This window comes from Aythya ferina (assembly GCF_964211825.1).
Source record: "Aythya ferina genome assembly, chromosome: 1".
Classification (NCBI taxonomy): Eukaryota; Metazoa; Chordata; class Aves; order Anseriformes; family Anatidae; genus Aythya; species Aythya ferina.
This window is the reverse complement of record NC_140296.1, coordinates 67,391,876-67,405,761: the sequence shown is the minus strand read 5'-3', so window position 1 is coordinate 67,405,761 and position 13,886 is coordinate 67,391,876. Positions and strand designations below refer to the sequence as shown.

Here is a 13,886-nt window from a genome sequence, read left to right as displayed (position 1 = left end):
TTGGCCAGGTCTGCATGTCCTCAGCTCCCCTGTAATCTGAAATGTCTACCCAAAGACTGAGCGTTAAGGTCAGCTTGAAGTTCATCTTTCTACCTATTTTTCCATAAATCAGTTTGAGTTATGAAGAACTTTCCTCTCCTACAGTGTTTTCCTCTCTAAAGTACTGAGCTTTCACATTTTTTGACTGAAGACCTCTTCTCTCTATGCATTGCAAGTAAGGGTGGAAAGTTCTTGTATGTGTTCATGCTTTCCCAAGTTCTCCTGCCAGCCCTACTACACACCTACACAAATTACTTCCTCATCAATTTGCAATCGTTTGATCTTCTGCCCAAATGTTATAACATAAGTCCTTGCTGCAGTTTAGTAAAATCCCAAATTCCAAGGACTCCTCTCTTTCCTGGAACACGCTGTCCACGGCAGCAAGCTCACTGGCATCCTCTATTTTTTGCTTTATTATCCTAGGCATGTATTTTGCTGTGTGATCCAGTGAACTAGTGAACAGATGCTCTAACAGGAAGGTTTTTAGATCATCCCTCACATGGCTGAAGACCCTGTGTTTTTGGTGTTGCTTTTTGTGTCTGTGTGTGTTTCTTTCCAAAGCAATCACTTCTTTATCTTCTATATGTGTGTGAAGCCTTTACACCTCTCATATCTTGCTTTCCTTCCCATCTATGACTTGCTTTGTATTCAGAACCCTACCCTTCAATTTATTTTATGTTATAAGCTGAGTCCCATCTCTTATATCAGAATGGCTAACTAGAAAGACTTGGGAGGTGTATATCTGAGGGCACCCAGTCGCTGATACCACAGGAATTCACAGCAGAAGCGGTGGCTGTTCTCAGGACCTGCCAAGCCCTTCTCCTCTCAGCGTGCACCACAGAAAGCTCTTCCTCCAGGCCATACCCTCAGCACTTCACGCTATGCCTCATAGCGCATCTCTGGGCTGCTGTCTCTCAAGACGCACTTCCACAAGTCAGGCTGGTAAAGCCAAACACTGCACTTCAAAGGGATGTTCCTCCGTCCCCTGCTTCCAGCCACACTGCTGCAGCTCGTCTTCCTTCAGCTCTGCCAAGAACCCCACCAGCAAAGTGGTTGGATCTCAATTAAACCGGATCATAAAAGAAACAGATGAACACTACCTCCAGGACGCCCCGTAGGCAGGGAAAGGAGGAGAACGACACCTCCTGCTCTTAGCAGCGGAGGCAAGGGAAGGTTGCAGGGCTGCTGGCTGAGCTTCTTGGCTCAATCCTAATCCGGGGACATGCTGGCTCGCTGGGCAGCGTGTGCCTGGAGCTGCCTTTGCTCCCGTGTGGGTGCTGGTGCGGGAATGGGATCCGAGGGGATGGCATGGAGCTGGGACAGGGGAGAGTCAGGCTGGGGGTTAGGGAAAGGGTCTGCACCCAGAGGGGGGTCGGGCACTGGGACAGGCTGCCCAGGGCAGTGGGCACAGCACTGAGCCTGAGGGAGTTCAAGGAGCATTTGTGCAGTGCTTTTAGACACAGGGGCTGGTTTTTGGGTGGCACTGTGTGGTTGGGCTCAGCGTCCCTTGCGGGTCCCTCACAGCTCGGGATACTGTGTGCTTGTGATACACTTGAGGTGGAAGCTTATCGAGGAGCTTATTTTCTCTCAAAAACCACCAGATATGAGGAGATGTCACTAGAGGTGTACCAGTTGTTTGCCCAAAGAGCCGTGACAGGACACCCCACGGCAGCACAAGCCCCCATGTCCCACATCAGGCGAGGCGCACCGCCCCCGCCATCTCCTCCCCTCAGCCGCTCGGGGCGGGGCCAACCCCAGCCACCGCGCGCGCGCACCCCGCCGGGCTCCCCCTACCGGCCCTAACGCCCCTAACGGCCGCGGAGGCCCCGCCCCCCAAGGCACCCACCAGCCAATCCCGTTCCGCCGCCGCGCCGCTCGGACCAATCCGCTCCCGCTCCCCCGTCCCGGTCCCCGTGCCCCCGCCCCGTTTCGCTCAGTCGCGGCCGCGCCGTAAAGCGCGCAGCGGGCGCCGCGGCCTGGCGGCGGGGCCGGGGCCGGGCCGGGCTCCGTGAGGCGGATGCCCGGGGGCGGGGGCAGCCCGGCGGAGGCGGCCGGCGAGGCGGCGGCGGCGGCGGCTGCTGCTGGCGGAGGAGGAGGTGGAGGAGGAGGAGGAGGAAGCAGCAGCAGCGGTGGGGGGGTGGCGGCGCCGCCGGCGGTGTCCGGCAGGATGAGCCTGTCGCCCAAGGAGCTGTCGAGCCTGCTGAGCATCGTGTCGGAGGAGGCGGGCGGCAGCACGTTCGAGGGCCTGTCGAGCGCCTTCCACCACTACTTCGGCAAGGCCGAGCACTTCCGCCTGGGCTCCGTCCTCGTCCTGCTGCTGCAGCAGCCCGACCTGCTGCCCAGCCCCGCGCAGCGCCTCACCGCCCTCTACCTGCTCTGGGAGATGTACCGCACCGAGCCGCTGGCCGCCAACCCCTTCGCCGCCGTCTTCGCCCACCTGCTCAACCCCGCGCCCGAGCGCGGCGGGGATGAGGCGGAGCGGACGCCGCTCTCCGGTGAGAGCCGGCCCGGTAGGGGGGGAGGGGGGCAGGGCCGTGACACTGGGAACCCAGGGGACATTTCTGCTCGGAAAGAGCAGTCAGGCACTGGGACGGGTTGCCCAGGGAAGTGGTGGAGTCACCGTCCCTGGGGGTGTGCAAGGAGAGGTTGGGCCTGGTGCTTGGGGACATGGGTTAGTGAGTGACAGTGGCGGTAGGAAATTGGACCAGGTGATCTTGGAGGTCTCTTGCTGCCTTAAAAATCACGGAGTTGTTTCTTCCTTCTGTCTCCACAGGCTTCTTACCTCCCATAACTCCCCCAGAGAAATTCTTTCTCTCTCAGCTGATGTTGGCCCCCCCTAGAGAGCTGTTCAAGAAGACTCCTCGACAGATCGCGTCCATGGATGTAGGAAACATGGCCCAGTCGGTGGATATAAGCGGCCTTCAGCTGGCGTTAGCAGGTAAGAAAGAGCTGTGGTTCAGCTGTGAATGGAAGTGTGAACTGTCATTTGGCTTTGAGTTACTTGAGAAAGCACTTATCTATCCTAAATAGGGAAAAAGCTGGACTAAGCTCTAGAGTTTTCAAGTACCAATTATGTCTTAGCTATCTTATTGTACTTAGCAAGCTGCTTTTTAAGCACATATGTCACTGCCTTAAAATGAGAAAAATATGCAAGTTTTGGAAGACTTTCATCTAAAATTAGTTTAGGTTTTGGTGTATTTTTTCCCTTTTCTCCTATGTAGTACTTTTGGTATGAAACTGGCTACTGCAATTGCATCTTTGCTGTTCTAAAATTAACTTAGATCTTACAGTGTTAGCTCAGGAGTGGTAAGTGGTCTGCTTTTATCACAGAATCACAGCATGGTTTGGGTTAGAAGAGACTTTAAAGCCCACCCAGTTCCAACCCCCCGCCATGGGCAGGGACACCTCCCATCAGACCAGGTTGCCCAAGGCCCCATCCAGCCTGGCCTTGAGCACCTCCAGGGATGGGGCACCCACAGCTTCTCTGGGCAGCCTGTGCGAGGGCCTCACCACCCTCTGGGTGAAGAGTTTCTTCCTAACACCTAATCTGCCTTGTTTTAGTTTTAAACCATTACCCTTTGTCTTATCACTACACTCCCTGACAAAGAGACCCTTTCCTAAGTGACAAGGTAGCACGATGTGATGCTTATCCTTTGACAGAAGAAGAAAAGGACCAGGAACATGATTGTTCTGATTGTGTTGACTGGGGAGTCACATCTGGGGCCACTCTAAAACAGAAAATATTGTCAGGGACAAGTTGTCGGTTCAGAAGGAGGAGGATTCCTAGGCATGTGCAAATGGAACTACTTCAAAAATGGCCATCCCACTTCTGTTCCTGAACCCCGTGGCTTGCATCTTTGAGGTCAGGCACTAACTAGGCTTTTCTGCCGGGCACTCATATCTTGGTCTTGTCATTTTCATGTAGAATTTGTCACTGATTTTTTTTTTTTTTTTATGCTCAGACACACTGTCCCATCTTCACAGTGTACAGATCTGCAGCGTCCTCCTCAGTTGCTATTTCTATACTGCAGGATCTTTTGAAAATGGAAATTGAGTACCCTAGCATACTGTCAAGAGGGAAAACAAACCCTTCTGGTTCTTCTGTTCATCCTGGCTGTGTTTTCAAGGACATTTCTGTCCATTCAGAGTCTTGAAATTTCAGATTACTTGTGACTTCAACATAAGGCATACATCATGCCTGAACAAAACCTGGATGTTTTTCATCTGTTTTTGTTTGTTGTTTTTTTTTTTTTTTTTTTGTTCTTGATTCTGTGGTTGCATTTTGTCATATTAAAGCTAAAACATGCAGAGAACCTCAAAACTGTATCTGTAGGGATGGTTGCTTTAGGGCATGCATTTTATTCTGTCCTTTTTCTATAAATACCATTCACTGATGGCTTTAAGTACAGTACAGAGCCATTAATAATGCTTGGCAAAATCGAGCCCTGTGAGATGTGCTTGTATCATTATTTACATACTCAGTAAACAGCATGCATCACTAACTGTTTATGAGCCATTGCAGGAGTTGTGTAACAAAACAAACTGCATCTGAAAAAAATAAAATCTGTGTTTCTCAGACTTCTAGCTCCCTAGAAGAAATGCCTGCTTTCTAGTCACTTTCTTAGAGGACAGCTTTTTTTTTCCTTTTCTTTTAATAATTGTGACGTTTCCTGTCTGTCTATCTGTAATGCTTCAGAAAGTCTGTAAAGTTTTCACAAGTCTTCAGTGCATGTCACCTATTAATGCAGGATGCAGTGATGCTGTTTACAGTGTGTAAACATGTTGTATTATGATAGATGCTTAGATACAATGTTTGGAGTGGAGTATTTGTGTTGTTTTCCCATGCATTTCATCAAATTTAACAGCTGTAAGTTGTGGTAGCACCTCAAAATTGTGGCCCTGAGATGAATTTCAGGCTGTTTAGAACTGGATGAATTTGAGCTGCTTTAGAATATAGTTGCCAAATCAAATTATTTAGAAGGCATAAACATTTTTCAAAGAGTGTATTTATCTTTTTTTCTTTTTCTTTTTTGTAAAGCATGGGGGGGGGAAAGCACTTGGCTTGTTTTCTGAATTTAATTGTGACAACTTTGCTTGGAGCAAAAAAATTTTTTTTTCTTTTGAACGTACAATGTTGGCATAGAGCACCTTGGGAATCAGCTTTAAAACTTGCTTTGTTCTATTCTCCCTCTGGTTTGCAGGGTGTTCACTCAGGCTTTGTGTCTGTAACTTGATTTTGTTCATCTAGTGTGTTACTGTATCAAAACTGACATCCCTGCAGCTAGTAGAAAGTGACTTTGGGGAAGTGCTCAGGAGCGTTTGTTTCCTAACCCTTATTTAATGGAAGGGTAATTATCCTGTACTGAAAGTTGGGTTTGTAATACACTGTAGGGCTTTCTGTTGAGAATCAGACGGTTTGTTGTTACTTGTTTAAATAGGGGAAAAAAAGTGGGGGGGGGAGGGTAGACGAGACATGACACCTCCATTATAGGAACCTATGTGACTGTATTCAGATTAGGTTGTGGTTGGTTTTGGTTTGTTTTTAATTTGATGTATTAGTTCAAGTTGCTGGATTTGTTCCTGTTAAATAAGCATGTTCCAATTTACTGATCTCAGGTCATGTTTTTGCTTACCTGAAACTAATTTTTGAAGCAGTGAGGGCTAGACTTTTAAACTTAGATGTATAAAAAGGGCTCATAGAGGCTTCTAACACCTGTGAATTAAAGGAGGGTGTCTTAAACTTTTGGTTTTCTAATTAAGCATCATTAGTGGTTTAAGATTATGGGGATACAAACAAATCAGTGATTTTTATTGCCTGATATATTTAAGTTCTAGATTATAAAAGACAAAAAAGGCACACAATAAGCTTTTTTTTTTTTTTTTTTCCAGAGAATTTGATTTGTTGAATCAACTAATCTGTTTGGTGGCTGAATGAAAGCTGGAATTTGAAACAATTTATAAAGTAGATGTATTTTATAGACCAGTTCATTTTTACTTCAAAAATGTTTGTTTGAAAACAGGTGAAAAGCATGCTAGCTGGATTTAACAGAAAAACATACCGTGCTTTGCTACTTCAGTGAGCATATATTGAAATGTTTGCATGGTCTGAAATAACTTGATAAAATAGGACAGAAAGCCCTGAAAGAAACTAGCAATAGGTGATGCTTTCTTTTGATGATCACTCTGACACTCGCAGGAATTTCACTTCAAACATTTCTCAAGGATTTGGTCACAGTCACATGAAGTAGAGCTCATGTGGGTGGGAAGCTGTGAAGGGTCTTGTGGCTGCACGAGAAGAAGCAAGCACACTTTGCTTGAAATAGATAAGGACCCTGTGCAGAATCTGTCAGCACTGTGCTCAGTTAGGATAAGAAGCAGTGTCTAATTTCATGTGGGACCAGCGATTTTGGACTTCCAATTACTTGAGGGTTAATCTGCTGTTTAATATCCTCTATGGAGGGTGAGAGGGAAGGAACGCAAGGTGGAATTGTGTAGTGGAGTTGTTGGCTTCCTTTGTGTGTATTATTTTTGCTAAAGTGTTAGAAAACATGGTTTCTTGGAAATACAGAGAATACAGAAGGTAAGCTTTTAAGCTTTTGGATGCAGAAGAGTGATAGGCTGTGCCAGAAGAACACCTAAAATCTGGCAGTTCAAGTATTGAGCCCCCTAGTTTCTCTTAGGCAATTTTTTTCATGTTTTTGGTAAATTTTTCTATAAGTTGCTTAAGTTCTGCAATTTGGGCTTTAAACAGACCCTTTCACAGGATTGCTTTGTAATTCCTGTTTGTGTAGAATCCTGCATCAATTGAACTCCATCTTTTTTGAGCACTTGCTGCAACTTGACAGCAAATGCAAAAGTAGCTTATGTGATGCCAGTGAGATGTGTTGGCTAAATCTGAATAGCTGACTTCAGTTCTAGTGTGCCCCTTATCACTGCAGCGTGTAAATGTAGCTCTGCAGATCTTTTCACTTCCCAGCTCTGAGAAGTGATGGCAAAACTAGATATGTTATCTGAACTCTTTCAGGAGTATCACGTGAATCCACTCATTAGCTTTTAAAAGCAGATTACATCAGTAACTTACCTTTCTGAAGTCAAGACTACATTTCACGTTCATTTCTATTTCATCTTTATCACTGCTGCATGCTTCTGTCCCTCTCCTGTCAGATTGGCATTCTGAGTACCAGTGTTGAACTTCATGTTGTTCCCTCTTACTTTTAAGCTAGCTCTGCTCTAAAGCTGATTGTTTCAGACTACTTTTAGTATTCCAGGCATCTCCGTTTCAATTTTATGCTTTAATATTGTGGCCTGACCTTCTTCCAGAACGCCAGTCCGAGTTGCCAACGCAGAGCAAGGCCAGCTTCCCCAGCATCCTCAGCGATCCTGACCCAGATTCTTCCAACTCCGGTTTCGACAGCTCTGTTGCCTCCCAGATCACTGAAGCCTTAGTGAGTGGGCCAAAGCCTCCTATAGAAAGTATGCGCATTTTCACATCTTTGTGGTTGTAACTCATGACGTGCTGTGTCCTTATGCTTCTCCAGATGAAACGTAGTATGATTCAAAAGTATTTTCCAAGTATAAAATGGGGATGAAGATGAATGAAATAGCACAGAACTGCATCAAACTATTTTCAGATCACTCCATGACGTTCATATTTCCAGGTTTTTCAAAATCTGGAGTGTGTCTTCAAGCTGTTTCCTGTGTTGGCTAAAAAACTGGCTCTGATGCCCCTCAGCTCTTAGTGCCCTACACTAAGATCTGCATTCCTGCTCCAGGAAGCAGTTAGTGGGGAAGGGAAAAAGACCATGCCTTGATGGCAAAAGCAGTAATTTAGTGATCTGATCCAAGAGGAAAACCACTGATGTAACAGCATCTCTAAAAATGAGGAATAAATGTTTGTCAGGAAGATCACAATGCTCTTCCCAGTGTTACAGCTTAAAGAAAGGTGGGCTTTGGGGGCTTTCTTGTACTGAAATAAAACTGAATACCTGAAGTTTAAAAAAACGTTTTACATTGTTGCCTTTTTAGGTCACTTTCGACCAGAGTTTATTCGACCGCCGCCTCCACTCCATATATGTGAGGATGAATTGGCCTGGTTAAATCCAATAGAACCAGATCACACAATTCAGTGGGATAAATCAATGTGTGTGAAAAACAGCACTGGAGTTGAGATAAAAAGAATCATGGCAAAAGCTTTCAAAAGTCCCTTAACTTCCCCACAGCAGACGCAGGTAAGTATCACGCGATTAATCTGTTTAAATTAATTTTTCTAACAAGTTGTTTGTTAGATTATGTGTTTTTAATTAAAAAGTGATCCACATTTTCTAACTTAGATCTGTGTTCTGATTCAGTGCTTTTAATTGTCAAAACCCAAGAGTTTTGACTTGGGTTTGTACGAATGAGAGGAATCTTTAAACTTCATAGCATTGGCTGGATGTAGCTAAGCTGATCAGTGGTACCAATATTTTTCTGCATTGGAAGTCTTTTGATAACAAAGTTGTTTCTGCTTCCGTGGAAGCTTCCAGTGAGAAATGAGTTCAGAAATGCTAACACTGAATCTTTGCTCAATTTACTAGTATTATTCCCTTTATTTCAGTGGGCTGTTCTTATATTCATTATGCAGCGCTACAAAATATGCTTTATTTACAGAGTTCTTTCTGATGTTCTGACAACAATAAACTTGAAATTGAGATTTCTTCTGCTGGACAGAAAACTAAAGAAGGATGAATTTATTTTTTTTTACCCCTACCTTCCTTGCCACCCACTGATCAAAGACTATTAAAGCCTTAGTGAAGGCTTTGTTGGCACTGTTGTCTTTAAATAGAAGTGTTAAGGAAATACACGTGCAGTGTATTTCAGTAGAGATGCCTAAAGGTTTATAGTTCTGTAGTTTACATATATTAGAGCTGTTACTTCAAGCAGCAGTGTGAATAGTTAAGAAGAAAAAACAATTCAGAGTTGTTGTGTTTTTATTTTTTTTTCTTTATAGCTCCTTGGAGAACTGGAAAAGGACCCCAAGCTCGTTTACCATATTGGTCTTACTCCTGCCAAATTGCCAGACCTCGTTGAAAACAATCCTTTAGTAGCTATAGAAATGCTGCTCAAACTGATGCAGTCTAGTCAGATAACAGAGTATTTTTCTGTGTTGGTCAATATGGACATGTCCTTACATTCAATGGAAGTTGTAAATCGGTAAGTACTCCCTCAAATCTAACGTGCTTCAGGAAACTTATCAAATAAAGACAATCTGCTGAACAGTTCTTAAGTGACTGTGGGGCTGGCTGCAGGGCTGTAGGTGGATGCATTCCAAGCACTACCAGAAGAAACATAAATAACAGAAATGAACAGGAATCAGTTAGATTAAAGTGAAAGAAATGAGCATCAGCATCATTTCCTTTTCAATTTCTGTGTTGTCTCACCTTTTTAATGCTCTTACTTTTTAAAGATAGTAAGAGTTAGTGCGCTCTAACTATTCCTGCAGAGGAAGGCAGTGCTGTGGAGTTGTAGCTTTCTGCAACTTCTGGCTTTTCTAAATCTGTTTCTTTCATAAAAGTTATACTTGTATTTTGTCTTTAGATAAAAAAGAAGAACACAGCTTCAATTTGTAGGTAGCTTTGGGTTAGTCATAAAGAACTGAACCTCTCGAACATCCTCAGTGCAGAGAAAGCTGCCAATTTCCAAGTTCCTTTTTTACTGTGGTGCTGTTTGAGAATATTACTGTAATACCATTTCCTGTTAGCATCATCAAAACTGTAATTTAATAGGAAAAAAATGCTACTTCCCAGCAGAAAGAATAAATTAGATGTTGGAGATGCATATTAAATTTTATATCAGTTATATATTAACATACTGTATTTTACAGCACGTTTCTTGCACAGATGCTATTCTAGTTTAATTTTTCAGCCCCTGCTCCAAGAATGGAGAGACTTAGTCAAAAGAAAAAAAAAAAAAGGCAGTGTTACTCTTGATCTTAGCAAAGTGTTTCTACATGGAGATGAATGGGGAAATAAATATTGTAGTGTAGGTAGCTTCAACTGGAGGTGGTAATTATTAGAAAGTAATTTTACTACACTGTTTGATATGTTCAATTCCAAACAGTATTTAAAGGAGGCATTTGCTTAAAAAGAACTTGTGTTCTTGATGCAGATTAAGTGAACAAAAGGTGGCATTGTTAAATAGCCATCCTGCTTTATGCTCTTGCCCTCTCTTCGTTGGAAATAACTTCTGCACATAGATATACCTCATTTTCTTAATGAATGCTGGCACTTTGAACAGGGGAACTTCTCAGACATCTAATCCCACAAACTGCCAGAGAACATCGTTCCTACTTCCTTCCATTTCTTGGCAATTACTGAATGCGAACTGCCAAATCAGCCTTGTTCCGCGGTCCCTTTGCAGCAGAGCTGAATTGTACCTCAAATATTTGACAACAGGAACACACACACCTCCCCAGTGGTGCAGACTTAAGCGGTTACTACCCTGAATGTTGGGGTAGTGGTTGCAACAGGGAGAAAGGGTAGTAAGAAAAGCGTTCTTGCTCCTGTCTGGGGTAGCTGAAGCACCAGTCAGGCATGCTGGTTTTCCCAGAGCGGAACTACCATAGGAAAAACCTCTCAAACTGCAAAATGATTACTAGAGGTACTGATTTTTAAGTGAAAGAAGACAAAAATTTGGAACAAATGTCTAAAATTTCCCTGTTGCCAGGCCTTTTACTGCTTGAGATGGGACTGGTTAGAGTTTTGGTCTAATTCTGTTGTAATTTTATGACAGCTTTACTATATATCACTGTAACTTATGAGCTGTAGTACTTCAAAAAGCAGTGGTATCAGATATTTCAGCAGTCAGCACTGTCAAACAGCAATAGGAGTCCTTTCTGTTAACCCTTAAAATAGATGAACACCATTCTTTGATGCAGTAGTTCTCCAATTGTTCTGCAGTAAGAAGCTTCTGAGATCATTGTGCATCGTGAATCTCATTCATCCAGTCAGGGTCTCCTGTATTTGAGCTCCAGATATTCAAGCTGTTTCAGTTTTTAGGACTACAATCTGGATCTGAAAGAACTAATGAAATACATCTTTTGACACACACAAAAGTCACATGGGTTGTGTACTTCAGGAAGGAGCTCAGCATCCAGATTCACTCTCTGGAGTTCAGATATGGATAAACCAAATCCTATTGCAGAAGAATCCTGGCATTCAGACAGCTTAAGGCCTTCCTCTTAAATTTGAAGTTACATAATAGACTCGTTTGCGTAACATGTCTTTGTAGGTATGTCAAACACCCTAAGAACCAGATCTAATTTAGCTTCTGTACTGTGTTGGGTTTAAAATAAAAAGGTTTTGACCCCTAAGAAATCTAAATGTTTAGAATTATGTCTGTGAAGGTTTTTAGAAATCAGCTCTGTATGACATGATCAGGAATAAACTAGTATCACTGGTCTAACTTATCTGCTCTACAACAGAATCATAATATTTCTGGCTACATAAACTATTGGATATTTTTAATTTGAACAGGCTTACTACTGCAGTTGATCTCCCTCCTGAGTTTATTCATCTTTATATCTCCAACTGTATCTCTACCTGCGAACAGATTAAAGACAAATACATGCAGGTGAGTACTCTGCTCAACTGGTCAGGAAAAAGGGTCCAGTGTCTTGCTCTGTGTAACATGTGCTGAGACTTTATCAGGGTGATAGCATTAAAGAAGCAGTAAGACAGAATAATTTATTTCAGAGGTACTTTTTTTTTTTTCCTTAATGCACTACGCAGTTCCTTAGTGTTTAACAATTACTGTTTCACCTTTCTACAAGACTCCACAGGTAACTACTGTTTTGTTTTGCTGTAGATATCATACACTTCTCCCTAGCAAAACCACAGTTTTATGACTCAGGTGCCTAAGTGTGAAAAGCTTATCTGTCATTCAGTGTGACTTCTCTTTACTTCTAGCATGAGATGTTTGTTTTCTACTTAGTTTTGAGCTTTTTTTCACTCCACAAGTGTCTCCACCAGTTCCATGCTTTGAGGTGATGTTATAAAACTCCTGTGGGAATTTTGCCCTTCAATTTTCTCTATTACTGACCCATAGTAGCTTTCAGATCTCCTTTAAACCCTAAAAACCCTTTTCTTTTCTGCTTTCATAATGCCATAATCTCTTCTTCCCAAGCCAGTCTTAATTCCTCAGTACCAGCATGCAAGTTGTAGCCACTTCAAGGATCTTTAACCCTCCTTGTAGCTGTTACCTGCATGTTGTATGAAGCACTTCCCTTTTTTCCTAAAATTATTTGAGTTTCACCAAGTAGGTCTTGTTTTCTTGGGTATGTTTTTGGTGAAGGACAGTTCCATGTTCAGTTCACACAAGGCTTTATGAGTCCTGACCAATTCCTCCCTCAGCTTTCTCCTCTCTATACTGGATTGCAGCCTATTTAGATTTGTGCATTTGTGCATTTTAGATTTCCCTTAAGCTTTTTGGCTTCCTTCTCTAGCTCTGCTACATCCTTAAGCTGCAGAGGCCAAAACTGCACGTAGTGAACAGGATGTAGGTTCAGTGTGGTTTTGGACAGCAGGAAAATTCCCTCTGTCTTGTTCTAAGTACCTTTCCAGATGCTGACTAACCACTTGTTAGTTTTTGCTGCTGATGGTTTTCTGCTTTGGGACTTGGCCAGAAATGCATGGATGCATTGATCTGTGACTTGCTGAATAGCAGGGGAGAAAAATAGCAGAGCTGAGAACATGCTCACAGAGTGGGTGGGCACTGCTGAGATCATAGAGCAGCTGTGCTTCTGGCACACAGGACAAAACAAAAAGAAGAGGGTCAAGGAAGACATACTGATCAGCAAGGAGCGTGCAAGGCATGTGAGATCTGACATTCGTTAATACTACCTAATGAGGTCTCACAGCAGCTGAAACACAAGATGTTTTGTTTGAGAAGCACCATTCAAAAACACTCCTATCAGAAGTAAACGAAGCACAATCCTCAGAGTTTGGGAACCAGCCAACACCTTGCAGTTGTACTCTTGTTCTGAGTTTCATATTAACCGAAGTTATTCCTGTACCTAGTCCTGGTGCTGCAGAGAACACATGATGCCTTTTGACTGTAGCAAGGGAAACAACTTGTTCAGTTCCTGAATTTCCTTGGTGTAGGTAGGAAATTTGAGAGAGCTTAATTCCTCTAAAAAACTGGGAAGTTTTGAGATTGAAGCTTGTTAATTTTTCTTTACAGTGTTACTTGTAGAAAATGAGACTAAGCAAGAACTGTGTCCATAGTGATGACAAGTCTCTTGGGGTTTTATTCATAGATTTACATGTGTACATGTGCTCTGTACTTTCATATATATATATAATGCAATCTGGTACCTTATTTGTGCATGTACAGAGCTTGGGGAAAAGATTACTGCTGTAGCTGAAGTTCTGCTGAAATGCCTCAGTTAAGAGGGTTGTGCTGCTCAGGGCCAACAAACGTGGTTGCCAACTTTTATGTGGATTATGAAACCGCCTCTCTTCTGTTTCAGAACCGCCTGGTACGTCTTGTTTGCGTCTTTCTTCAGTCTTTAATCAGAAACAAGATTATTAATGTACAGGACTTGTTTATTGAAGTGCAAGCGTTCTGCATTGAGTTCAGCCGGATAAGAGAAGCAGCTGGCCTCTTCAGATTGCTGAAGACACTAGACACTGGGGAAAACCCATCAGAGACAAAAACTTCCAAATAAAACCACTTGGTCACTGGGGGGAGGGGTGGAATATGAGTGTTCTATACCAATTAATTGTATATTTTAAACCAAAATCACTGGATAAATAATGTAATACACTATAAATAGCATTTTATGCATTTAAACAATAAATGTTTTTCTGATA

General features: G+C 43.0%; 1 protein-coding gene across 1 annotated transcript; it reads left to right on the top strand.

Moving 5' to 3' along the window:
* Positions 1–2,025: 2,025 nt before the first annotated feature.
* CNOT11 (CCR4-NOT transcription complex subunit 11) lies at positions 2,026–13,886 on the top strand. The gene is made up of 7 exons (XM_084526831.1): positions 2,026–2,534; positions 2,813–2,977; positions 7,360–7,512; positions 8,065–8,267; positions 9,026–9,228; positions 11,550–11,646; positions 13,544–13,886. Exons 1-7 carry the CDS (start codon positions 2,057–2,059, stop codon positions 13,739–13,741), a joined length of 1,497 nt encoding a protein of 498 aa, XP_084382957.1. The 5' UTR covers positions 2,026–2,056; the 3' UTR covers positions 13,742–13,886.